The 17120-nt window shown below is 46.1% G+C and overlaps 1 protein-coding gene across 3 annotated transcripts in view; it reads right to left on the reverse strand.

Moving 5' to 3' along the window:
* The window catches only part of TYRO3 (TYRO3 protein tyrosine kinase), a 41492-nt gene that overhangs the window by 22129 nt on the left and 2243 nt on the right, over positions 1-17120 (reverse strand). The window contains exons 2-6 of one of the 3 annotated variants that reach the window (XM_065635587.1): positions 15223-15406; positions 12816-12916; positions 8552-8722; positions 5731-5817; positions 1941-2056 (exon numbers count right to left, since the gene is read on the reverse strand). In XM_065635587.1, coding sequence (XP_065491659.1) covers positions 1941-2056; positions 5731-5817; positions 8552-8722; positions 12816-12916; positions 15223-15406 — 659 coding nt within the window. Of the gene's footprint in view, positions 1-1940; positions 2057-5730; positions 5818-8551; positions 8723-12815; positions 12917-15222; positions 15407-17120 lie in introns of those variants that run through there. The other 2 variants (XM_065635588.1, XM_065635589.1) reach the window with 2 other exon arrangements.

Below are 17120 nucleotides of genomic sequence, written 5' to 3' on the forward strand. Positions count from 1 at the left end.
AGCAGACTTTTGTGTAAAACCCTGTCAGTTTGATGATATGTTTCTGCTCAACAGTCTGAAGAGTCTGGGCTCTTACATCTGCCCCCTTTACGCCCTGGAGCATGACTTGTGTTAACAGTGAGTAAACATGGCGAGTCCCTACGCTGTCTCAGAAGCAAACCACCTGTATGAATGAACACGGTGCTCTTGGGGCACCTGCTGCACTTCCTGAGTGCCAGAAAACCACAGCCAAGTTTCAATTCCCTCTTCTCTTTCTAGGAGGCTCCAACCAGACTTGCAATCACGGGGAGCCAGCAGCGTGTGCGTTTTCACATGGAAATGTGGGTCAGTGTCTCTCACAAAATCTCTCAGCGTGGGAGATGGAGAAAGCACGGCTTTCTGTCACTAGGGGCTTATTGCCAAGTTACTCTGCTCCCTGATCCAAACACAAGAACTTCGTCCTCCCCAAATAGAACAGAAAAGGCTTAGAAAAAGGGTGAGAGACTGCTGAGTGGACAGAAACTGAGCTGCTCTGATTCTGCCTCTTTTCTGCATGACCCATCCCCCCCCACCCCTGCTCCTGCCAAAAGTGAGAGGGGGAACTCAAAACCCATGGTGATTAGCATTGCAGCATGCAAGCCAGGAAGAATAGGTTGTTCCAACTGGAGATAACTCGCATTGTTAAACAGAGGAAGAAAACCATTTTGGATTGCAAACAAGAACAGAAGCAGCAACAAAACCCAGAGATTGGGGCCAGCTATATTCAGGCATTCCTCTTCCCAGTGAGTTAAAACAAGATGACGGTTTATTTTACTTATGAAAGGGAATAAACATCAAAGCATGAAATCTCTGGTTTCATCCCCAAATAAAAAGAGGAATGCAAGTAAATTAGCTAGGCTGCTTCCAGCATACCTTGTGTTTATAATTGTTCTCTACATAGTTGGCAACACCCCACAGAAATTCCACTCCAGCTCACATTGCTGCTGTCATCAGGTAGGGAAAGCACAAGGGCCCAATATTCACACGCGGCAGACAAATCCATGGGGAATGTGCCTCCTAGCTGTGTCTGCATGGCCTGCTTCAGGAACTGCCATTTCTTTTTGACACTCAGTTACCAGCAGTTTGATCTGATTTTACAGTAAAGTGTGCAATGCTAGAAACTGCCTGAGGCTGGACACATATCATTATTCCCACAGACCCGAAGAAACAGTCCAGCTTTTCAGAGATGTTGAGTACTCAGCACTGGATAGAGCTAAAGGATATTATCACCCTTGATTTTCTGGGCAGAAATGGTCATTGACAACGGAAAACCAATCAAGATTTAGAGGCAGGGCTTAAGGTTACTTTAAAACGGGCATATAGGCCTGACTTTGTATCAAAAAGCCCAATCTGTCTCCTGCCTCCATCATTCCCACCTTTCCTGTACCACATCCGATACTTTGCAAGCTCCTCATCCCTTGGGCTCACGGGTATGTCCGGATCCCAGCATCTCCTCTGGCACCGCAGAGCACAGGGCTGAGCTGACACTGGAGCCACGGGCTACTGCAGTGGAACAAGTTACCACAGGCCGGCTGCTCCACGCAAGCAGGACACGCGAGCACCCTGCAGCCACCCAAGGGCACTTCCCACAGAGTGATACGTGCTTCACGTGTGCTGCAGTGCACCGCTCTGCATGGAGCTGCTGCCATGAGCAACCAATGGGGCAACCTGCTGGGAGGGAGAATGGGGCCAGTCTCAAATTCTCAACTGGACACTTCATGCTCAAAAACAGCCCTGCTGTTCAGCACCTATCTATGCCCTCGGTTGCAACCTGTCAAACTTCCATATTTTAAAACAGTAGAATAAGAATTCAAACACCGCTACAAAGCAGTTAGGAGAGCAAAATATGGTCGAAGCAGTGCCATGGCTCAGGGGAGCCCCATTCCTCATGCAGCGCAGGGGACGATCCAGAGGGGCCATACCTGAAGACTGCAAGAGTGGAGGGGTGCATGGCCATCAAATCCTGGCACCCAGACCACGCTGGCATTGCTGCTGGTGACTTGGCTTACAGTAACATTGAGAGGCGAGAGAGGCATGGCTACAAAGGAAACAAAGAGACCTTTCAGTATGCACAGAACTGAGCAGGTATTCACATGAAAATGGCAGAGACTTGAGTCTAGAAGTTATGCAATGAAATGGTACAATATCACATCTTTAGAGTGTGTCCCTGACTGCCATGAATGAAACTATTATAATTGAACAAGCTATTGGCATCCATTTTTTAACAGTCCAGCATACTTGCTTGATGTATATAGGCAGCAGTTGATGTCTCTGATAGCAATGCCAGTGTGTGATGTTTACACCTTGGCTACTCAGCCCCCTTGATAGCAATGCATGACCCAGCCCTGCAAACACAATCACCTGTGGACTGACATTGTGAACCAAATCAGGTCTTTAAAACCTCTCCCCTGGTCCAGCCCCCCAAAGCAGCTCTTCCAGCACCAGTGGAAGGGTGGTTTGTTGTAGCGACCCCAATACCCTGCAGCTGGATTTGAAGCTTCATGCTGTGAAGCTTCATGCTATGAAAGTGCTGCCTCCAGGTGCCCACTACAAACCCCTTCTGAAACACCCTGGGACAGAGCCTAGACTGAAAACTGCCTCCTTTAGATTTGGGATGAATAAACTCAGAAAGCACTCTGTTTTATAGGGGAGGAACGGAGGCAAAGGGAGTGCCTATTACATAGCTGATACCACACTACAAATTCAGGACAGAGCCAGGAACAAAAATCAGAATTCCCAGACTGGCCATTAAATCAGATATCTGTGCTTCCTACCACCACAAAACAGCACCAGAGTGCTGGCCCTCTGCTCTTGCTCTGACCAGACACCTCCATCACTGCACGGCCCTCTAGCATCTTGTTGCATTAACCTGAGCAATTTGCCTTCCTTTTAGGATATCTGATGCTTCCCTGTGGCTCCAGCTGCATCTTCTACTCTGCCAGAGAGCACCTTTGTCTCTCACTGCACCAAGGACGGCCACAATACTGCCTTCAGCATCTCCACAGGGCCATCTTGCAGGAGAAATGCTTAGGCCAAAGTCCCCTCCCAGGTCTCTGCAGAGAGCCCAGGAGGGAGGATGGGGCAGGGAATAGATGGTGCCACAGATTAACCCCATGAAACTTTTGTTGTCTGGTTAACTAGTTACCAGGACTCAGGGCAGAGGCTGCCACCCAGATAAGAACAGTGTGTGTGGGGGGGGGAGGTGGGACAGCAGAGCACAGGTCAGGGATGGGAGATGGACAAGGAGTTCTTTGCCTTTCAGTGAAAGTTTTTTGTGAGTTAGCTTAGACATTCCTGTTTCTTGGTTTCTTTCCCTTTTGATGTCAGGTATTCAGGTTTGTGAGCTCTTTTTCAGGGGGAAAAAAAAGCTCGCTTTCACTGCTTACTTGGGTATCATTGAAATATTGCCCTTAAGTCTTTTGTAAACACACTTGTAACTTTTGGGTTTAGCAACATATGAGAAACAATAAACTGCTACACATCCTCTCTGTAATGGAAGACAGCCACTGAAGAGGGCCAGCCTGCAAGAACCTTCCCCTAACTCTGCAAGTTGTAGAAGGGACAGATGCAATTCCCCATCAGGAGCTGGAAAAAACCTCTGGGCAGCTGTTCCCTGTTGTGCTCTGAAACACAGGATACAACCCTAGAAGTCCCAGCTACAGACATGAAGGAGAGCAAAGCCAGTCTGAAAACAGGACCTCCAGTGTTAACACAGCGAGAGTTAACTTCCCCTGCGCTTGTAGACTGGCTGGAACAATGCGGCTTTGTACATGGCTAGGGAGCGTGGGCTACAATAACAGTAATTTTCTGCTTGGAGTACACCCAGCACATTGTGGGCACTACAGAGAATAGATAATGAACAACAACAGCAGCAAATAGGAAGAAATGTTAACAGTGTGTAAATGTCCTAAAAAAATATTTGCCTCTGGAAACACAGAAGAAACAAATTGTTTAATAAATTGTAGAAAGACCTGAGAGTCCTTATTAGCAGATGGATCGGTGTAAGAGAGGAAGGCCCTGACCATGCATGGATGGACAACTACTCCCAAGAGTAATTTCATTGAAGTCTACATGTTCATAGCATCAAGGACTAAATAATCATTATCTGGGCCTGCTCCTGTTCCTGCTGATATCCTTGTTAGGAGTTTTGCTTCAATTTTAGCAGGGGCTGTACTAGATTTTCAAAACTTCTGCTCTTCAGAAGAGCGTCATCACTTCCTTAAGGTCAAAACTACTCCCTTAGACATACCTTTGAGGTATTACAGTTAGAGTTTTTACAACTACAGTACTGGATTTGCTATTTAAAACCTGGTTTTTATCTCTAGGACATGTCGCATACTTGCCGAATCACTTAAGCTTGCTCTTCTTCAGCTCTGAAAAGTGTGTGTGCACGTACACAAGTGTGTCCCAGATAGGTTGTGTAGATTCATTAGCTGATGATTGACCCCTGTGGAGCACTTTTGACTAAATGCAGCTGCTAGAAAATGTGGAAATTCTGAGGCCTTTAATCATCTGATAATGGTTAAAAAAAAAGAAATTAAAAAAAAAATCTGTGTTACCATTAAAAAAAAAAAAGCTTGTTTATGCTAAATGTTATTTCAAATTACGGCTCGATGAGATTTTTTTAAAGCATAATAGCTTTGTGAACTAAATTCTATCCCAGGATAAAAATATTCATAGAAGATACATTCCATAATAACTAATTCCCCTGTGTAAACAAGCCTTTAAGGCAACAACTCCAAACATTTTTAAATTAAGTTATAAATCTTACTAGTCCAGCATACTGCATTCTTGGCATAGCAGTAACCACAATGTCCTGAAGAAAAATACACTGTAAGAGCAGTAGATCTACAGCTGGATTTTAAGCAATCCTTTAATGAATATTAGCTAATACAACTGTGAGTTCTGATACAGACATAAATGCTTGCTCTTATTCGTGCTGAGCAATAAGCTACCACTTGGAACAAATTATTTTTGTGACATGCCTCTCCTGGAACTGATAATCATGTCATTAAATGCACATTAAAGCATGACTAAAAATTCAAATGCAGAAGCATCTCCACATGAAGAGGAAGGGAAGAGCTGATTGCTCTGGTTATCCCCATTTCAGTCACCTCGAGGAACAGAGGAAAAGGGACATCAGCTTAGGGACTTCCAAATGATGACTGGTCATGCAAAGGCTATGAATTATTTGTTTTGAATGAGTTTTTAAAAAGCAAAGAATTAACAAAATAAAATCCATAAAAACAGCGTGGCTGAGCAGACTTTACTGGCCACTGGTGATCGCCTTCCTTGTCTTTTTTCAGCATCTAATGTGATGCCAATAGAAGCAAACAGAAGTAATGGCCTCTTTAGCTCTAACAAGACCCATCTATCTATAAGAAGGGAAGATTTCCCCAGCTACAGATTTATATCCAGCTTCATCTCTCACAAACAATTTGACTGCTCTGACTCTCTCCTTTTGAAGGAAAAAATGTTGACATCATACTTCCACTCCTGAATCAGATGTGGTTTATCTTCAACGGCCTGGGATACGGCCCTGCGTAGCAAATGGGAGCTGCTGTTAGAGCACAAAGCATCATTTTGACTGGGGAGAGCTCAACTGGTGCTGGTTGCTGGCAGCTTTGAGACAGCCCCTTGCATTAAGGAGCCCGATTTTCCCTCCCCAAGAGCAAACCCGAGTCCCTTGCCCATTCTCTTGCACTCTCTCACCTTTAATTTGAACAGTAGCTGTTCGAGACGAAGACAATCCCTTTACGTTGTGAGCTTCGCAGGAGAAAACTGTGCTTTGATTAATACCTGGAGATCAGCCAAGAAAAGGAAAGGAAACACAAACAGCTATATAATCCGTCTTCAACCTTCAGCAGAATTCCAATTATATGTGATAACCAGCTCAAACTGCACAGGCGACTGGAGGGCTGAGCTGGGTGCCAATCAAAGGCATGTGAATTTCAATGTAATTAATGTACTAAAACACATTTTTAATGGCGAGAGTATGGCCATGTAGAAGAGCTTCCACGGGAGCTTCAGAAAGCACTGAAAAAGAAAGATGAATCTGGCAGAACAGCAGCTCACAGTGCTCTGGTTAGTAGATGTCCACTTCTTACTTTCTGGTGAACATCTTTGGAGGAAGGATCATGCTGAACCGTGTGCTTATACAGTGCTCTGGACCTCAGTCCGCCACCTGAGCAACCACCATCTTCCAACAGGGCTATAAGCTCAGACAAACTTCCAACCAGATGCTGCAGATTTCAAGCTAATGCCCACCTGTCCATCACCTCGCACCAGACTTTGGAAGACATGCAAAGGAAGTGGGAGTAAAACGCTACCGCACCAGCACAGAGGCACCTTCCAAGAGTGATACAATGCAAGTGAGGATTATGCTCCCTCCCTTCTCTGAGCGTCCATCCATCCCACAGGGCCTGAACATGGCATTATACTGATGTCCAGCTGCTCCAAGATGCACACAGGTATTGCTAATTAATTAGAATTGAGAGAGATTGCAAAGCTGCCAGGAAAAGTGTATCGAGCATATGTTTTAACTCCTCCTGGCTCCCCGTTGCCTTATAGGGCTCTACCTGAGAAAAGTTAAGGATTGGCACCCTATGGGCATACAGTTTAGGAAGGAAAAAAAGACTTCAGAGATGCATGGAACAGCTTGCACAGTGTCTGTCTTTGCCCTTTGATTCATCTCCCAAGCCTGAGATTAGCAGCATTGTGAAGAAGGTGTAGTGGAAGAGAGGAGGGACTGCTATAAAACAAAATGACCAAGTATTTTATCTTCTTCGACTCACTCTAGTGAACCAGAGGAAAATGCTGCCAGCAGGCTGAAGGTCAGGCAGCAGAGCAGCACCTGATGTGGCAGGCACATCCGAAAGACAGAAGCAAACACAGCCCTGCCCTTAGGAAAACATGAAACACACAATCCAAGATCTCCTTACTCTCTAGCACCATTGCCAGCACTGCTTTCCAAATACAACAATCTTTTTACCAAACCAGCTGCTTGCTGAACCTTTTGCTTTCTAATCAGTACTTTTTTTTCTCCAGAATCTGGTATTTTCTTTAGCAAGCAATGCTGGTTTTCTTACCAACCATCTTTTTTGACATGCTTTGGCAATCTGACCATGCAGCTTGTCCTGCTATATTTTTTCCTTTGCAAAGACAAGATCTGCCCAAGGGACATCCCAAAGAACACTGAAAGGGGCAAACAAAGGTGCTGGTGACTAATATATAAAATAGTAATTCATTTGGGGAATCACTAGGAACAGATGTCCTTGTTCAGGCCCCCATGCCACTGCCCCATAACGGCAGAAGTTCTGTAAGGTACCGTGGGATGAGTTCAGTGGAGGAGATTTATTTTTTACTGTCTTCCCCATCTCAACTATCAATCTTTTCAGTTTCCACTTCAACAGGCAGATTATATCGTAAGGGAGAAGTTTTCGTTTCCAAATTGGAACAGCATCAAATGGCTATGTAAGAGAGGGAGCAGAAAATAAAACTATTGCAAATCACAAACCAGGTTTTGATTTACATATAAATTAGGTTCTAAGGGAAGGCTTAATAGGATTGGATAGCTCAAAGGATGGCCAAAGACGCAGAGAAACTCCCCCTGGGTGTAACTATATTAACACTGATGAAGAGGCCCCAGAGAAAACTCTGAGTTGTAAAACCTTTTCTTTCTAAATAGCTAGTTCAACTTTGACTCAGGGCTGCTGAGAATAATAAAACAGCAGCAAAGAGGAGAAGTAAAGCAAAGCTGTTGGACAACTAACTAGAACAAAGTTACCTTTAGAAGGTAACTACAGGAATAGCTGTGGCCAGGTCCTGGCACACAGGGCCTCCTCCCTGTAAGGGGGCTGAAGAGAGGCCTGAACACCTCCTGGCTCCTGAGACCCTCAGCTGACGCTGCTGGGGAGGGGGGTCTCACCGTCACACACCCAGTGCCCACTCCAGGGCAAACCTTGGGCTCTGAAGATATCAACCAGCCCACTTCAGCACCAATACAACCACTCTAAAAGTGTCAAACAATTACATGAGGTGGTCGGGTTTTATCAGTAGGAGCATCTAGCAAGCCTGCAAGAACAGAGGAGGAGAGAAAGAGAGGGGAAAGCAGCGTGCGACATGGCTGTGCAAAGAAGGAGGAGGTGGCATCTGCTGCATGTGAACACTTGGAGATTTCCAAGCCAAATGTCACCAGCAGAGTCACCTAATACAGCAAGGAACACCCTCCACGAGGTGGAACAAAAGAAATACTCAATGCATCATCTGTCCGGCAGCATCTTTAGCACCGTGCCAGCCCCATCCAAGCTCTGAAGAGCCTGTGCACCTCAAGCCAGCAGAAAATACAGAGAGCAACGACCACCCCTCAAGATGATCTGGCTTTCTATGTGATGATGATGTCTCAGCCCTCAATGTACAGTCAAAGACTATTCTCACACTATGTGGCTAGACAGCATCACTAGGCATGATCAGAAGAGAGCTCTCCTCCTCTTCTGATGCTCAGAGTGATCCCCTGCATTGCCAGCAGCCTTACCTGACACATTTAAGATGGAGGGGGAGATGTCTGGAAGCCCCACTCTAGAGTCTCCCATCCACCAGACAATTGTCACTGGTTCAGGGGGACCAACAGCAGCACAGGCCATATGAAATGGGACATTAGGGGACACGGACACATCCTCGGGTTCCATAGTAAAGTAGGGCACACCTAGAAAAGCAACAGACAAGTGATAATAACTGGAGACTCTTTCTGTCTCTTGTTTATTTCCATTAATACCAGTGCCCAACACTGGACACCCACCTGCCCTGCCTCTATGCCTAAGCTGACTCCCTCCAAGCCCTTCAAAAGAACCAAGGGTCAGATATGCTGGATCACCTCAGAACATTAATGTCTACATGCTCCCTCTAGAAGAAGGCTGAGAGAAAAAGAGTGCTTGCTTCCAAAATGCCTTTGAAAAAGCTCTTTCACTGAGTCTCCTTCAAGATTCCCCTATGAAGTAGCTTTTATTGGCAGTTATTTGCTCAATTTTTCAGCTGGAGAGACTGGAGTTTAAAGAGGCAACAGTCAATAACTTCAGCAGTGGCAGACACCACTTTAAAAGATACCTAGTCCAGCTGCAGATACTTCTTGCTATGCATTAAAACTGAAGCTTGTGAACATGTTGAACTAGTGGCTGTAACAAACCCATGAATGAGGAAAAAATCCCCCAGGTGAGAGACTGGAATCATTTACAATGCTCTCTCCACAGCTTAATTGACTGAAGCCACCTTCTAGCACGCTCCAACACCGCAAGAACCAGGCTGCCTTGGAGTTAGGGGTAATTTGTTTCAGAGCTGATGGTTATCCATCAACACAGCTCTCTTGATAACTATCTGTTCCTCACCATGGAAAGACTCCTGCTTGGTACAACAGGCCTTAGATCAGGTACACAGGGAGCAAAACACAACTGCAATGCTAACTACCTCAGGCCATCAAGAGATGTGGCTCCTCTTATGGGCAATGCCAAAACTCTTGTGGTTTCAGTGCTCCAAACCAGTAATAAAAAATTCAGCAGCCATCAGTGCTAGTGCTGACCCTGCAGGACAGCCGGCATGTGCTTCTGGTGGAAGAACTGAAGCTCCAGAGAAATGCTGAGTTCCCTTTTATACTCAAAACTTTGGGTGTCAAGCACAGCCACTACAGACTGTGTCCACACCAAAACTAGGTATGCTCAGCTGGAAAAAGCGTGTTTTGGAAACTGCTGATCTGCTGCCTCACAGAAACAGAGGAATCACCACTGTGCATTCACATGCTTAAATTACACTGTCTGCCCCTGGGCAAAGATGACAGGTCCGAGCGGCTCCTCTTGGTGTGGCAGAGGCTGCGCACCTCCAATAGAAGGCAATAATGTAGGTGCCTAACAGGGATTTAGAAGCCTAAGGCTTGGCATTTTCCCTAAGCTTCAGCTGAAAATGGTGCCCTCGGATTTTCACGAACCATCCAGTTGCTGTTTGTGTCTTTCAGGTGGCAGCTTCTTTGCGCCTTTCTTGTCTCTTTGCCACTCCCTTTAAAGCGGCTAGCAAATGAACAAACTAAAACAGGTCTAAAAATAGGCACCATCATTCCCGAAGCGACCTATCTGTACAAAGGCTAATGCTCAGGACAAGTGTACCTATTATCATGATTTACTAATGATTTTTTGCTTACGTGTTTTACTTTATTTAATTGCAGTCATACATAAACAATAAAAATTAATACACTCTCCAGATACCAGCTGTGACACCTCTGTCTGCTTTGCCCTCCTTCTCCAAGGAAGATTGGAAGGGAAAACACCACCATTTCTTCTACCTGTGAGCAGGATTCCTGCCTCCTGTCCCTTTGCCATAGCACCCAAGGTAAACTTGTGGGAGGATCCTGCCCAGCTTGGCAGGTTTTCTCACTTTGGGAGCAGCTAACCAGAGCAGATGAGACCACAATTAAAAACTCTTATAGTTCAGGGAGTGCAGCTGACTCATCCAGCTCAGGAACCTGCACTGCCCCTGTATGTATGCTACCTGGATACCTCACTGTCTGCAACACATTCAGCCTCCCGGTTCCTAGTACAAGAGGTGAGTGCCAGCACTCCTTTTCACAGATGCACCACAAAGGCACTGAGCATCCAACAGCCAGGAAATCAGTGGCAAAGCAAGGAAACGAGCCTGTTCCAAGACAGCATCCAACCTACAGGGCCAGGATTTTTCCTACAGCTCAGTTTGTAGACAGCGTTAATTCAGGTGGACGTGTCCATACAGGTGTGCTGGGGCTCTGACCGTAGCCACAACAGGGGCCAGCAGCCCTGGGAACAACTGCATGGTCAGAGGTGTAATTTCAGAGGGAAGGTTCTGTAAGAAACATGACCTGTATTTCTCAGGTGGTAACATTCTGCAGTGTACCTCTTCGATTACCTCTCCAGGCATTGAACGCTCTCATGTTCTCAGTAAGGCCAGAGTCTAGTTTCTAAACCAGAAAATAATTTCGGAATAATTTTGTGTTTGTAAATTCTGAGGAGTGTTTTATAAGATCAAGCATTTTAGCTCTATTAAATTGCTACAAATTCTGCCTGATACAGACTACCTAAGTGTATCTCAAGGCAGACACTAGACAGCACAGAAATTCATTTGAGCACACTTTAAGTTAGATCACCAGTAGTCCGTGCTTGTTTTGTGTGACAGACTGAAAGGTGTCAGCAACTACCAAAGGCTGCAAATAACCAGAGTAAAGATCCTCTCTTGGTCAAAGAAGACAACAGTTGTTATCAATACAGCAATCACTTCTAGACAAAGCTGGTACACCCAGGGAAAAAAATACATACAGCCATAACAGTGACAGTAGGACTGATAGGCTTTAGCATAAGAAAACAGCAAGGAGTGCACACAGCTGACGCATTTTTAAAAATCCATCCTTGTCACTATTTGTTATTTTTAATTTTTTCCACTAACTCCCATTTCACATGATTACATGCTCAGTTCAAGATTAACTAGCTTCTGCTATATTTGTTTTTCTCAAAAAGGCAACTAGTCGCGTTTTTTTTTTTTTAGCTTACGCTTCTGCTGTAAGCTTTGGCCTTCATTCTCAACACTCCTCCTTACCTAGATGCAGCTGATTTTTTTTGTGACTTGGGTGCTTCTTGCCTGTGCTATCCAGAGGGCTCCTTTGCTTTTCAGATGGCTTAGCACGCTGAGCTACCCAATCACTCCTAATGCACCCACCATGCAAATGCAGCCACCTCTGGGGCAGGCCATGATAACTGGAATAGAAACAGAAACTCTACACAGAGCGTTTTAAGCTGTAAACAATGTTCTCCAGTTGAAACTGCACCTGAAAATTTAGGTGGACAAAAGCTTGGGATTTATGGAAGGCAGCAGGTAGGCATTCCTCTTCTCATGAGAGCTGCAATGAATGTTTACACAGCTCTGAGCGAGCCAGACCTTTGCTATAAAACACCCACACCACACCACCTCCCACAATACCCTCCCTGCTCCCCCTCTTTAAGACTGTTGACTCAGCTGTGGCCCAAAACATGACCAATTACATCCAAAAAGCCACTTCTTGCTGCAAATGCACTGTTACTGTCAACTTCCTCACCAAATATTAGGCCATCCTATGACTACTGGCTTCTCAGTATCTAACACAACCATGGCTCAAGGAAAATGAAAAAGAGAGACAGAAAGAAGCCACCAATCCACACTGCCTTGGGCGACTTTTGGGCAACCACATAGAAGTTATTCTTCATCAGACAAGACCAGGCAAAACGGTGCACATGGAACAGTCACAGCCATGAAATGCTGATGTACAGCACATCTCCTGAAACTCAGAATTGGGCTAAAACTGTACCTTGCCCTCAAAGACCTATTTGGTTGATACACAGAACCAGGCTGTGATCCTGCTTTGGAGAAGATTAGGCTTAGCTCGCTGAGCTAAGCATGAGCATCCCATGGACAGATCCCTTTCAACCTGAACCATCCAGTCATTCTACAAATTATTTGGAGACCAAAGCAACACCTGATTAAGGGGCTGGAAAGAAATGTTTGTGCACGAAAAGATCTTTCACTTTTTTCCTAATGTGCCAAAGTAAAACCAGAAGGTAAACTGACAGCTCCTCTCCTTGAAGATACTCTCCTACCATTTCTTACTCCTGCTCTGTAGTGATCTCACTGCAGTTAGTGGCAATGGTTGACAACCAAGAAGCCTGTCACTGGAGCAATCTGCTCTCACCCCATCCACCTAGAGCATATTGGTGGGTCAGCCCTGAAAGGAAACCAGCACTACTACTAGTCCTTACCTTCCACTATGAGCCACACTTGCTGTGATTCTTCCTTCTTCCCCCCGTTCTCAACCTGGCACCAGTACTTCCCAGAATCTGTCCGCTCGACGGATTTCAAGCTGAAAAAAGTCAAAAGCCACATCGATATTTTACGTGGATAAAGCATGTTTTTGCCCCAAAGGACCCTCAGGCGTTTGGCAAACCAGATGCACGGACAACACCCACTGAGACGCAGCCAGCTGTGGGGAGGAGGGCAGCAGCTAGCCAGCAAAAAGCGCGCGGCAAAACAGCAGAGACCGGAGGCTCCTCTCTAAAGTGAGTGGAGGTAATCCGCAGCAGAGCAGACAGCCTTCCTCTGAAATGTCATCACAGAAAACCTGTCATTTGTGTCCTGTGAGGATAGGAAGCGGTTGGTCATCTTGATCCTGAATCGTGACTCTAGCTAGCCTTCAAGAGTGACAGCTTGGCCTACAGTGTCTGAGCTAGCAGGAAACTCCAAATCACAAACATCCAATGAGCCTGACTGTCATGCCTCAGTTAGGTGACAGGACTGGTGACAGCCTCATACAGGAACAGATGGGTCAGAAAAGGTTCCCCCCTCGGCTCAGCTGCACTCAGTGTTATTCTTATCCCAAAAGAGCCTCACATTGCAAAAGTCCTTGGGCCTCTCAACTGGTGATTTTAAGGGGTTACGCTGGCCTACTCCAGCACAGGACCCACCCTATGAATTCTTCTGTGTCCTCCCTTGCTCAGCAACAGCTCCCCTTCTGAGAAGATGCATCCAAGCAGGGGAAGGCAGCCACAGGAGCAGCATTCAAGTCATACGCCTCCAGTTCAGAGGAGGAATTCTGCTCCTCGCTCCACTTCTGCAAATCTGCAGTATCCTCACTGCCATTAGCAACATGAGGCTGGCCTGGTGAGTAAGGGCAGAATTTGGTCCAAATGCGACAAGGTCTCACCTACCCAAGGCACCAGTGTGACTCTGAGTGCCTGTCAATGTACCAATGCTGATTGTCCCCCTCTGGAATGTGCAGCCATGCATCTGCTGCCATGCAGGAATCCTCAGCAGACCTGATGCCCACCTCTCTAACGCTAGCAATCCTCCTTGGGGAAGGGGAAGAATGTGTCAGGAAGGAAGACAGAAAAGGGAGAGTGTTTGCTGAAATGCACAAAACAGACCCACTACAGGCCGATTTTCAGAGCTGTACCTTCAAATGGCATCAGCTGTCCTGCCCATCTAGCCGCATGTTCTGAAACACAGCAATCGCAGCAGAGAGTCATGCAGTGGGTAGTAGAATTGCTCACTTTAGGAGAAGAAAGGAAAAAGGAGAAAAAGATACGGACACATCTAGATTTAGCACCCTATACTCAGCCCTGCACTGCAGAAAGTTCTCAGTGGAGGGAAACAAAGAGGTGAGAAAGGAGATCAGACTGAAAGACTGTGAGGAACAAAGAGAGTTAACCAGGGGAACTGGGGGAAGTAAATGCTATAGTTTCAAGACAAACTATTTCCACAACATAATGTTATGCAATAATTTTACTGGGAACAGATTTTTTACCTAACAAAATGTTTACTACAGACAAGCTTTAGCACAGAGACTTTTAGTTGCTGGAATTAAAGAGTCTGGGCAATGTCAACCCAAGAAACCTCACAGGAGATGAAGCTGGAGCTCAGAGAGTGATTCCCAGTCAACAGCTTAGAGCCCTCACACTGATGACATGCTTGTTTGTATAAGCTCTCTTTATGCATAGAGAAAGCCAGAGCAGAACCTTGGGTCTTGTTTAACTCAGTACTTCGAGAACTAGCTGGCATCCCCTTTCTGCCGAAATAAAGGCACCAAGAGCTGCCTTGCAGAAGAGAGTTTTCGCACCTCTGAGCAGCGTAGGACTGATACCAGGTAATGCGAACGTATTAGGAAAGTCTCTGCAAAATGACTCAGGGATGGTTCAGGTGAGAAACACTCCTCCCCAAAGAAAGGAAAGGGAAATAGTCCTGGGAGTCTCATGCCAATTAACAATTCTCACCCTTAAGGCAGACTGACAGCTCAAGAGAGAAAGAGAACAGAATGAGTGTGAGAGAGAAAATCTCCCTATGTAAGACCTTAGTCTTCCAGCTGTATGGCAGAACAAGATGAACAAACAAGGCAAGAACATCCTTTCGCCTTGAAGTCACGTCTCAAGCATTACAAGCATTAGCAAAGCACCTATCACCACAGTAGTTAGGAAACCAATATGATTCTAGTGCATAAAGTCTCGGCCCTCAGTGACTTCAGTTCTGCTCTCAGTTATGCCCTTGCCACGAGTTGAACTGCAGACCTAAGGACTCTGCCCTGCCAAGGTCACTGCAGTTGCACAGATATAGCTGACAGCAGAAAAACTGTGCAATAGTTTCCGCGATATTCTTCCTTCTCTGCATCTGTTGTACCTGAGGAAGCCGATCCAGTGTTCTTCATCTACTGGAATGTACACCTGGTCTACGCTTTGCACCACTGCTCCATCCTTGATCCACAACATCTCGGGATCTTCCATTCCCTCGACGCTGCAATTTAGTTTGACGGGTTGACCCTGGGACACCTTTAATTTGATTGGAGGTCCTGTAAATTTCATACCTAAAAAAAAAATACTACTCCGCCCCACCCACAGAAGAAGGGGGGTTGGAGTAGAGCAAATTACTCTAGGTTGGTAATCTGGAATTACATACCCTACAGCACACACTGCAGAGGGGTCTGTTAGTCTCAGCACTGCTCTACTATGCCTGCTAAGCAACAGTCAAAGGCAAGCACCGAAAGCATAATTGCTGGAGAAAAGCGGTGGCTCAGTCTGTACACAGGGCTTTCTTCAACTCATGTAACAGCAGGGTGAGCTTCTGCAGAGCAGTGCCCGGGCAGAGCCAGACAGAAAAGCAGGGAACTTTGTCGTATCAGTGATCCAGCAGTGCTAAGCGCGTTTGCTCAACATGGTACCACACCTCCCTCTTTTCCCCAGGCTTGAATTTCAGCTACGGTGTTCCTGTGCTGCTAAGAAATCATTGTGCTAGCTCCATTGTATGCATTTGTAAAAGCTGGGACATGAGAAAGAATCAATTATGTCTCGTTATTCAGCATACACTATTCCCCTGCATTACAGAAAGCTTCTCTGCAATTTGCAAAACCCGTGAAAGCAAAGCCTATTCCACAGCATACCTCGCCGAGGAGAAAAACTGTTTACAGAACAGATATTTCTGTCGTGTGACGTGGGTGGGTGCTCAAACGAGCCTCCTTGACCCTTCGGTCCAGCCAAAGGACCACATTATGCTCAGAATTATATAGTTGTGACCCCACAGCAGCATGGCCAGAGTTGGTGGAGCTGCTCAGGTTTACAACGACACAGAAGCAATCAGAATTTGGCCTGGAGCAGTGCCATATATGTGGGTGGATGGGGAGTGTTTCCCTGAAGCAGAAGCGAATATATGGAATGTGTTACCATGAGAAAACAAGGAAGCCAACTATCTAAGCGCATTTAAGAAAGAAAAGCATATAAAGGAGGAAATGGGAGGATCAAAGGAGACCATGGGAAAGAAAGAAGGTGGTAAATAAATGTAAAGCTAGTTTTGTTAGGGAGAGTGGCCATTTCCTATGCAGTGGCACAGGACTGACAGACCAGAACAGGTCTAGCCTAGTTCCATATTATGCCCTGACAATGGCCTCCACATCCTTCAGAAACAAATGACTCCATCGCTCTGCTGCTCTCGCACAGCCATGCATCATGATACATTACAACTTCACCCAGTTTACCGGCTAGCCAGCCCCTCACAGAATGCCCCACTAGACTACCGAGCCAGACAGAAAAAAGCCAGTTGTGAAATCCAGAGCACTACCAAGCGAGCAGCCCTGTTGCTCTCAACTGTGTTACAGCCCGACCAGTGCTCAAACACAGAGATTTCTCATGTGCCGCTTCTCTTCCTGCCAACACGCCGCCCTCCCACAGCTGCGAGGGCACCACCTCGCAAGGCAGAGCAACAGCCCAGAGACTCACAGCGTGGCTGTAACAGCTGGAAGAAGGGGGAGCCAGCACTGGGGGACCAGCTCGTGCTCTGCCACCAGCAGCTGGTACCCAGCAGAGCACCAGTGGTCTGGGAGCAATCCCACAAGACAGGCAGAAGGACTTTAATCCTTTCCTTAATAAGATCTCCCGGTCTGTTAACAGCTGGTTTCCCCACACTCAGTCCTTTTGCCTTTCTATCTGCTCTTATTAATTTAAGAAATTCACAGAGAGCATTGGAAAACGGAGAAGATGACCATTTTAGTTTAGTTGCTACAGCTTGTTTGCTGGGCTAAGGATTTA

Source organism: Caloenas nicobarica, chromosome 5 (genome assembly GCF_036013445.1).
Source record: "Caloenas nicobarica isolate bCalNic1 chromosome 5, bCalNic1.hap1, whole genome shotgun sequence".
NCBI classification, from domain to species: Eukaryota; Metazoa; Chordata; class Aves; order Columbiformes; family Columbidae; genus Caloenas; species Caloenas nicobarica.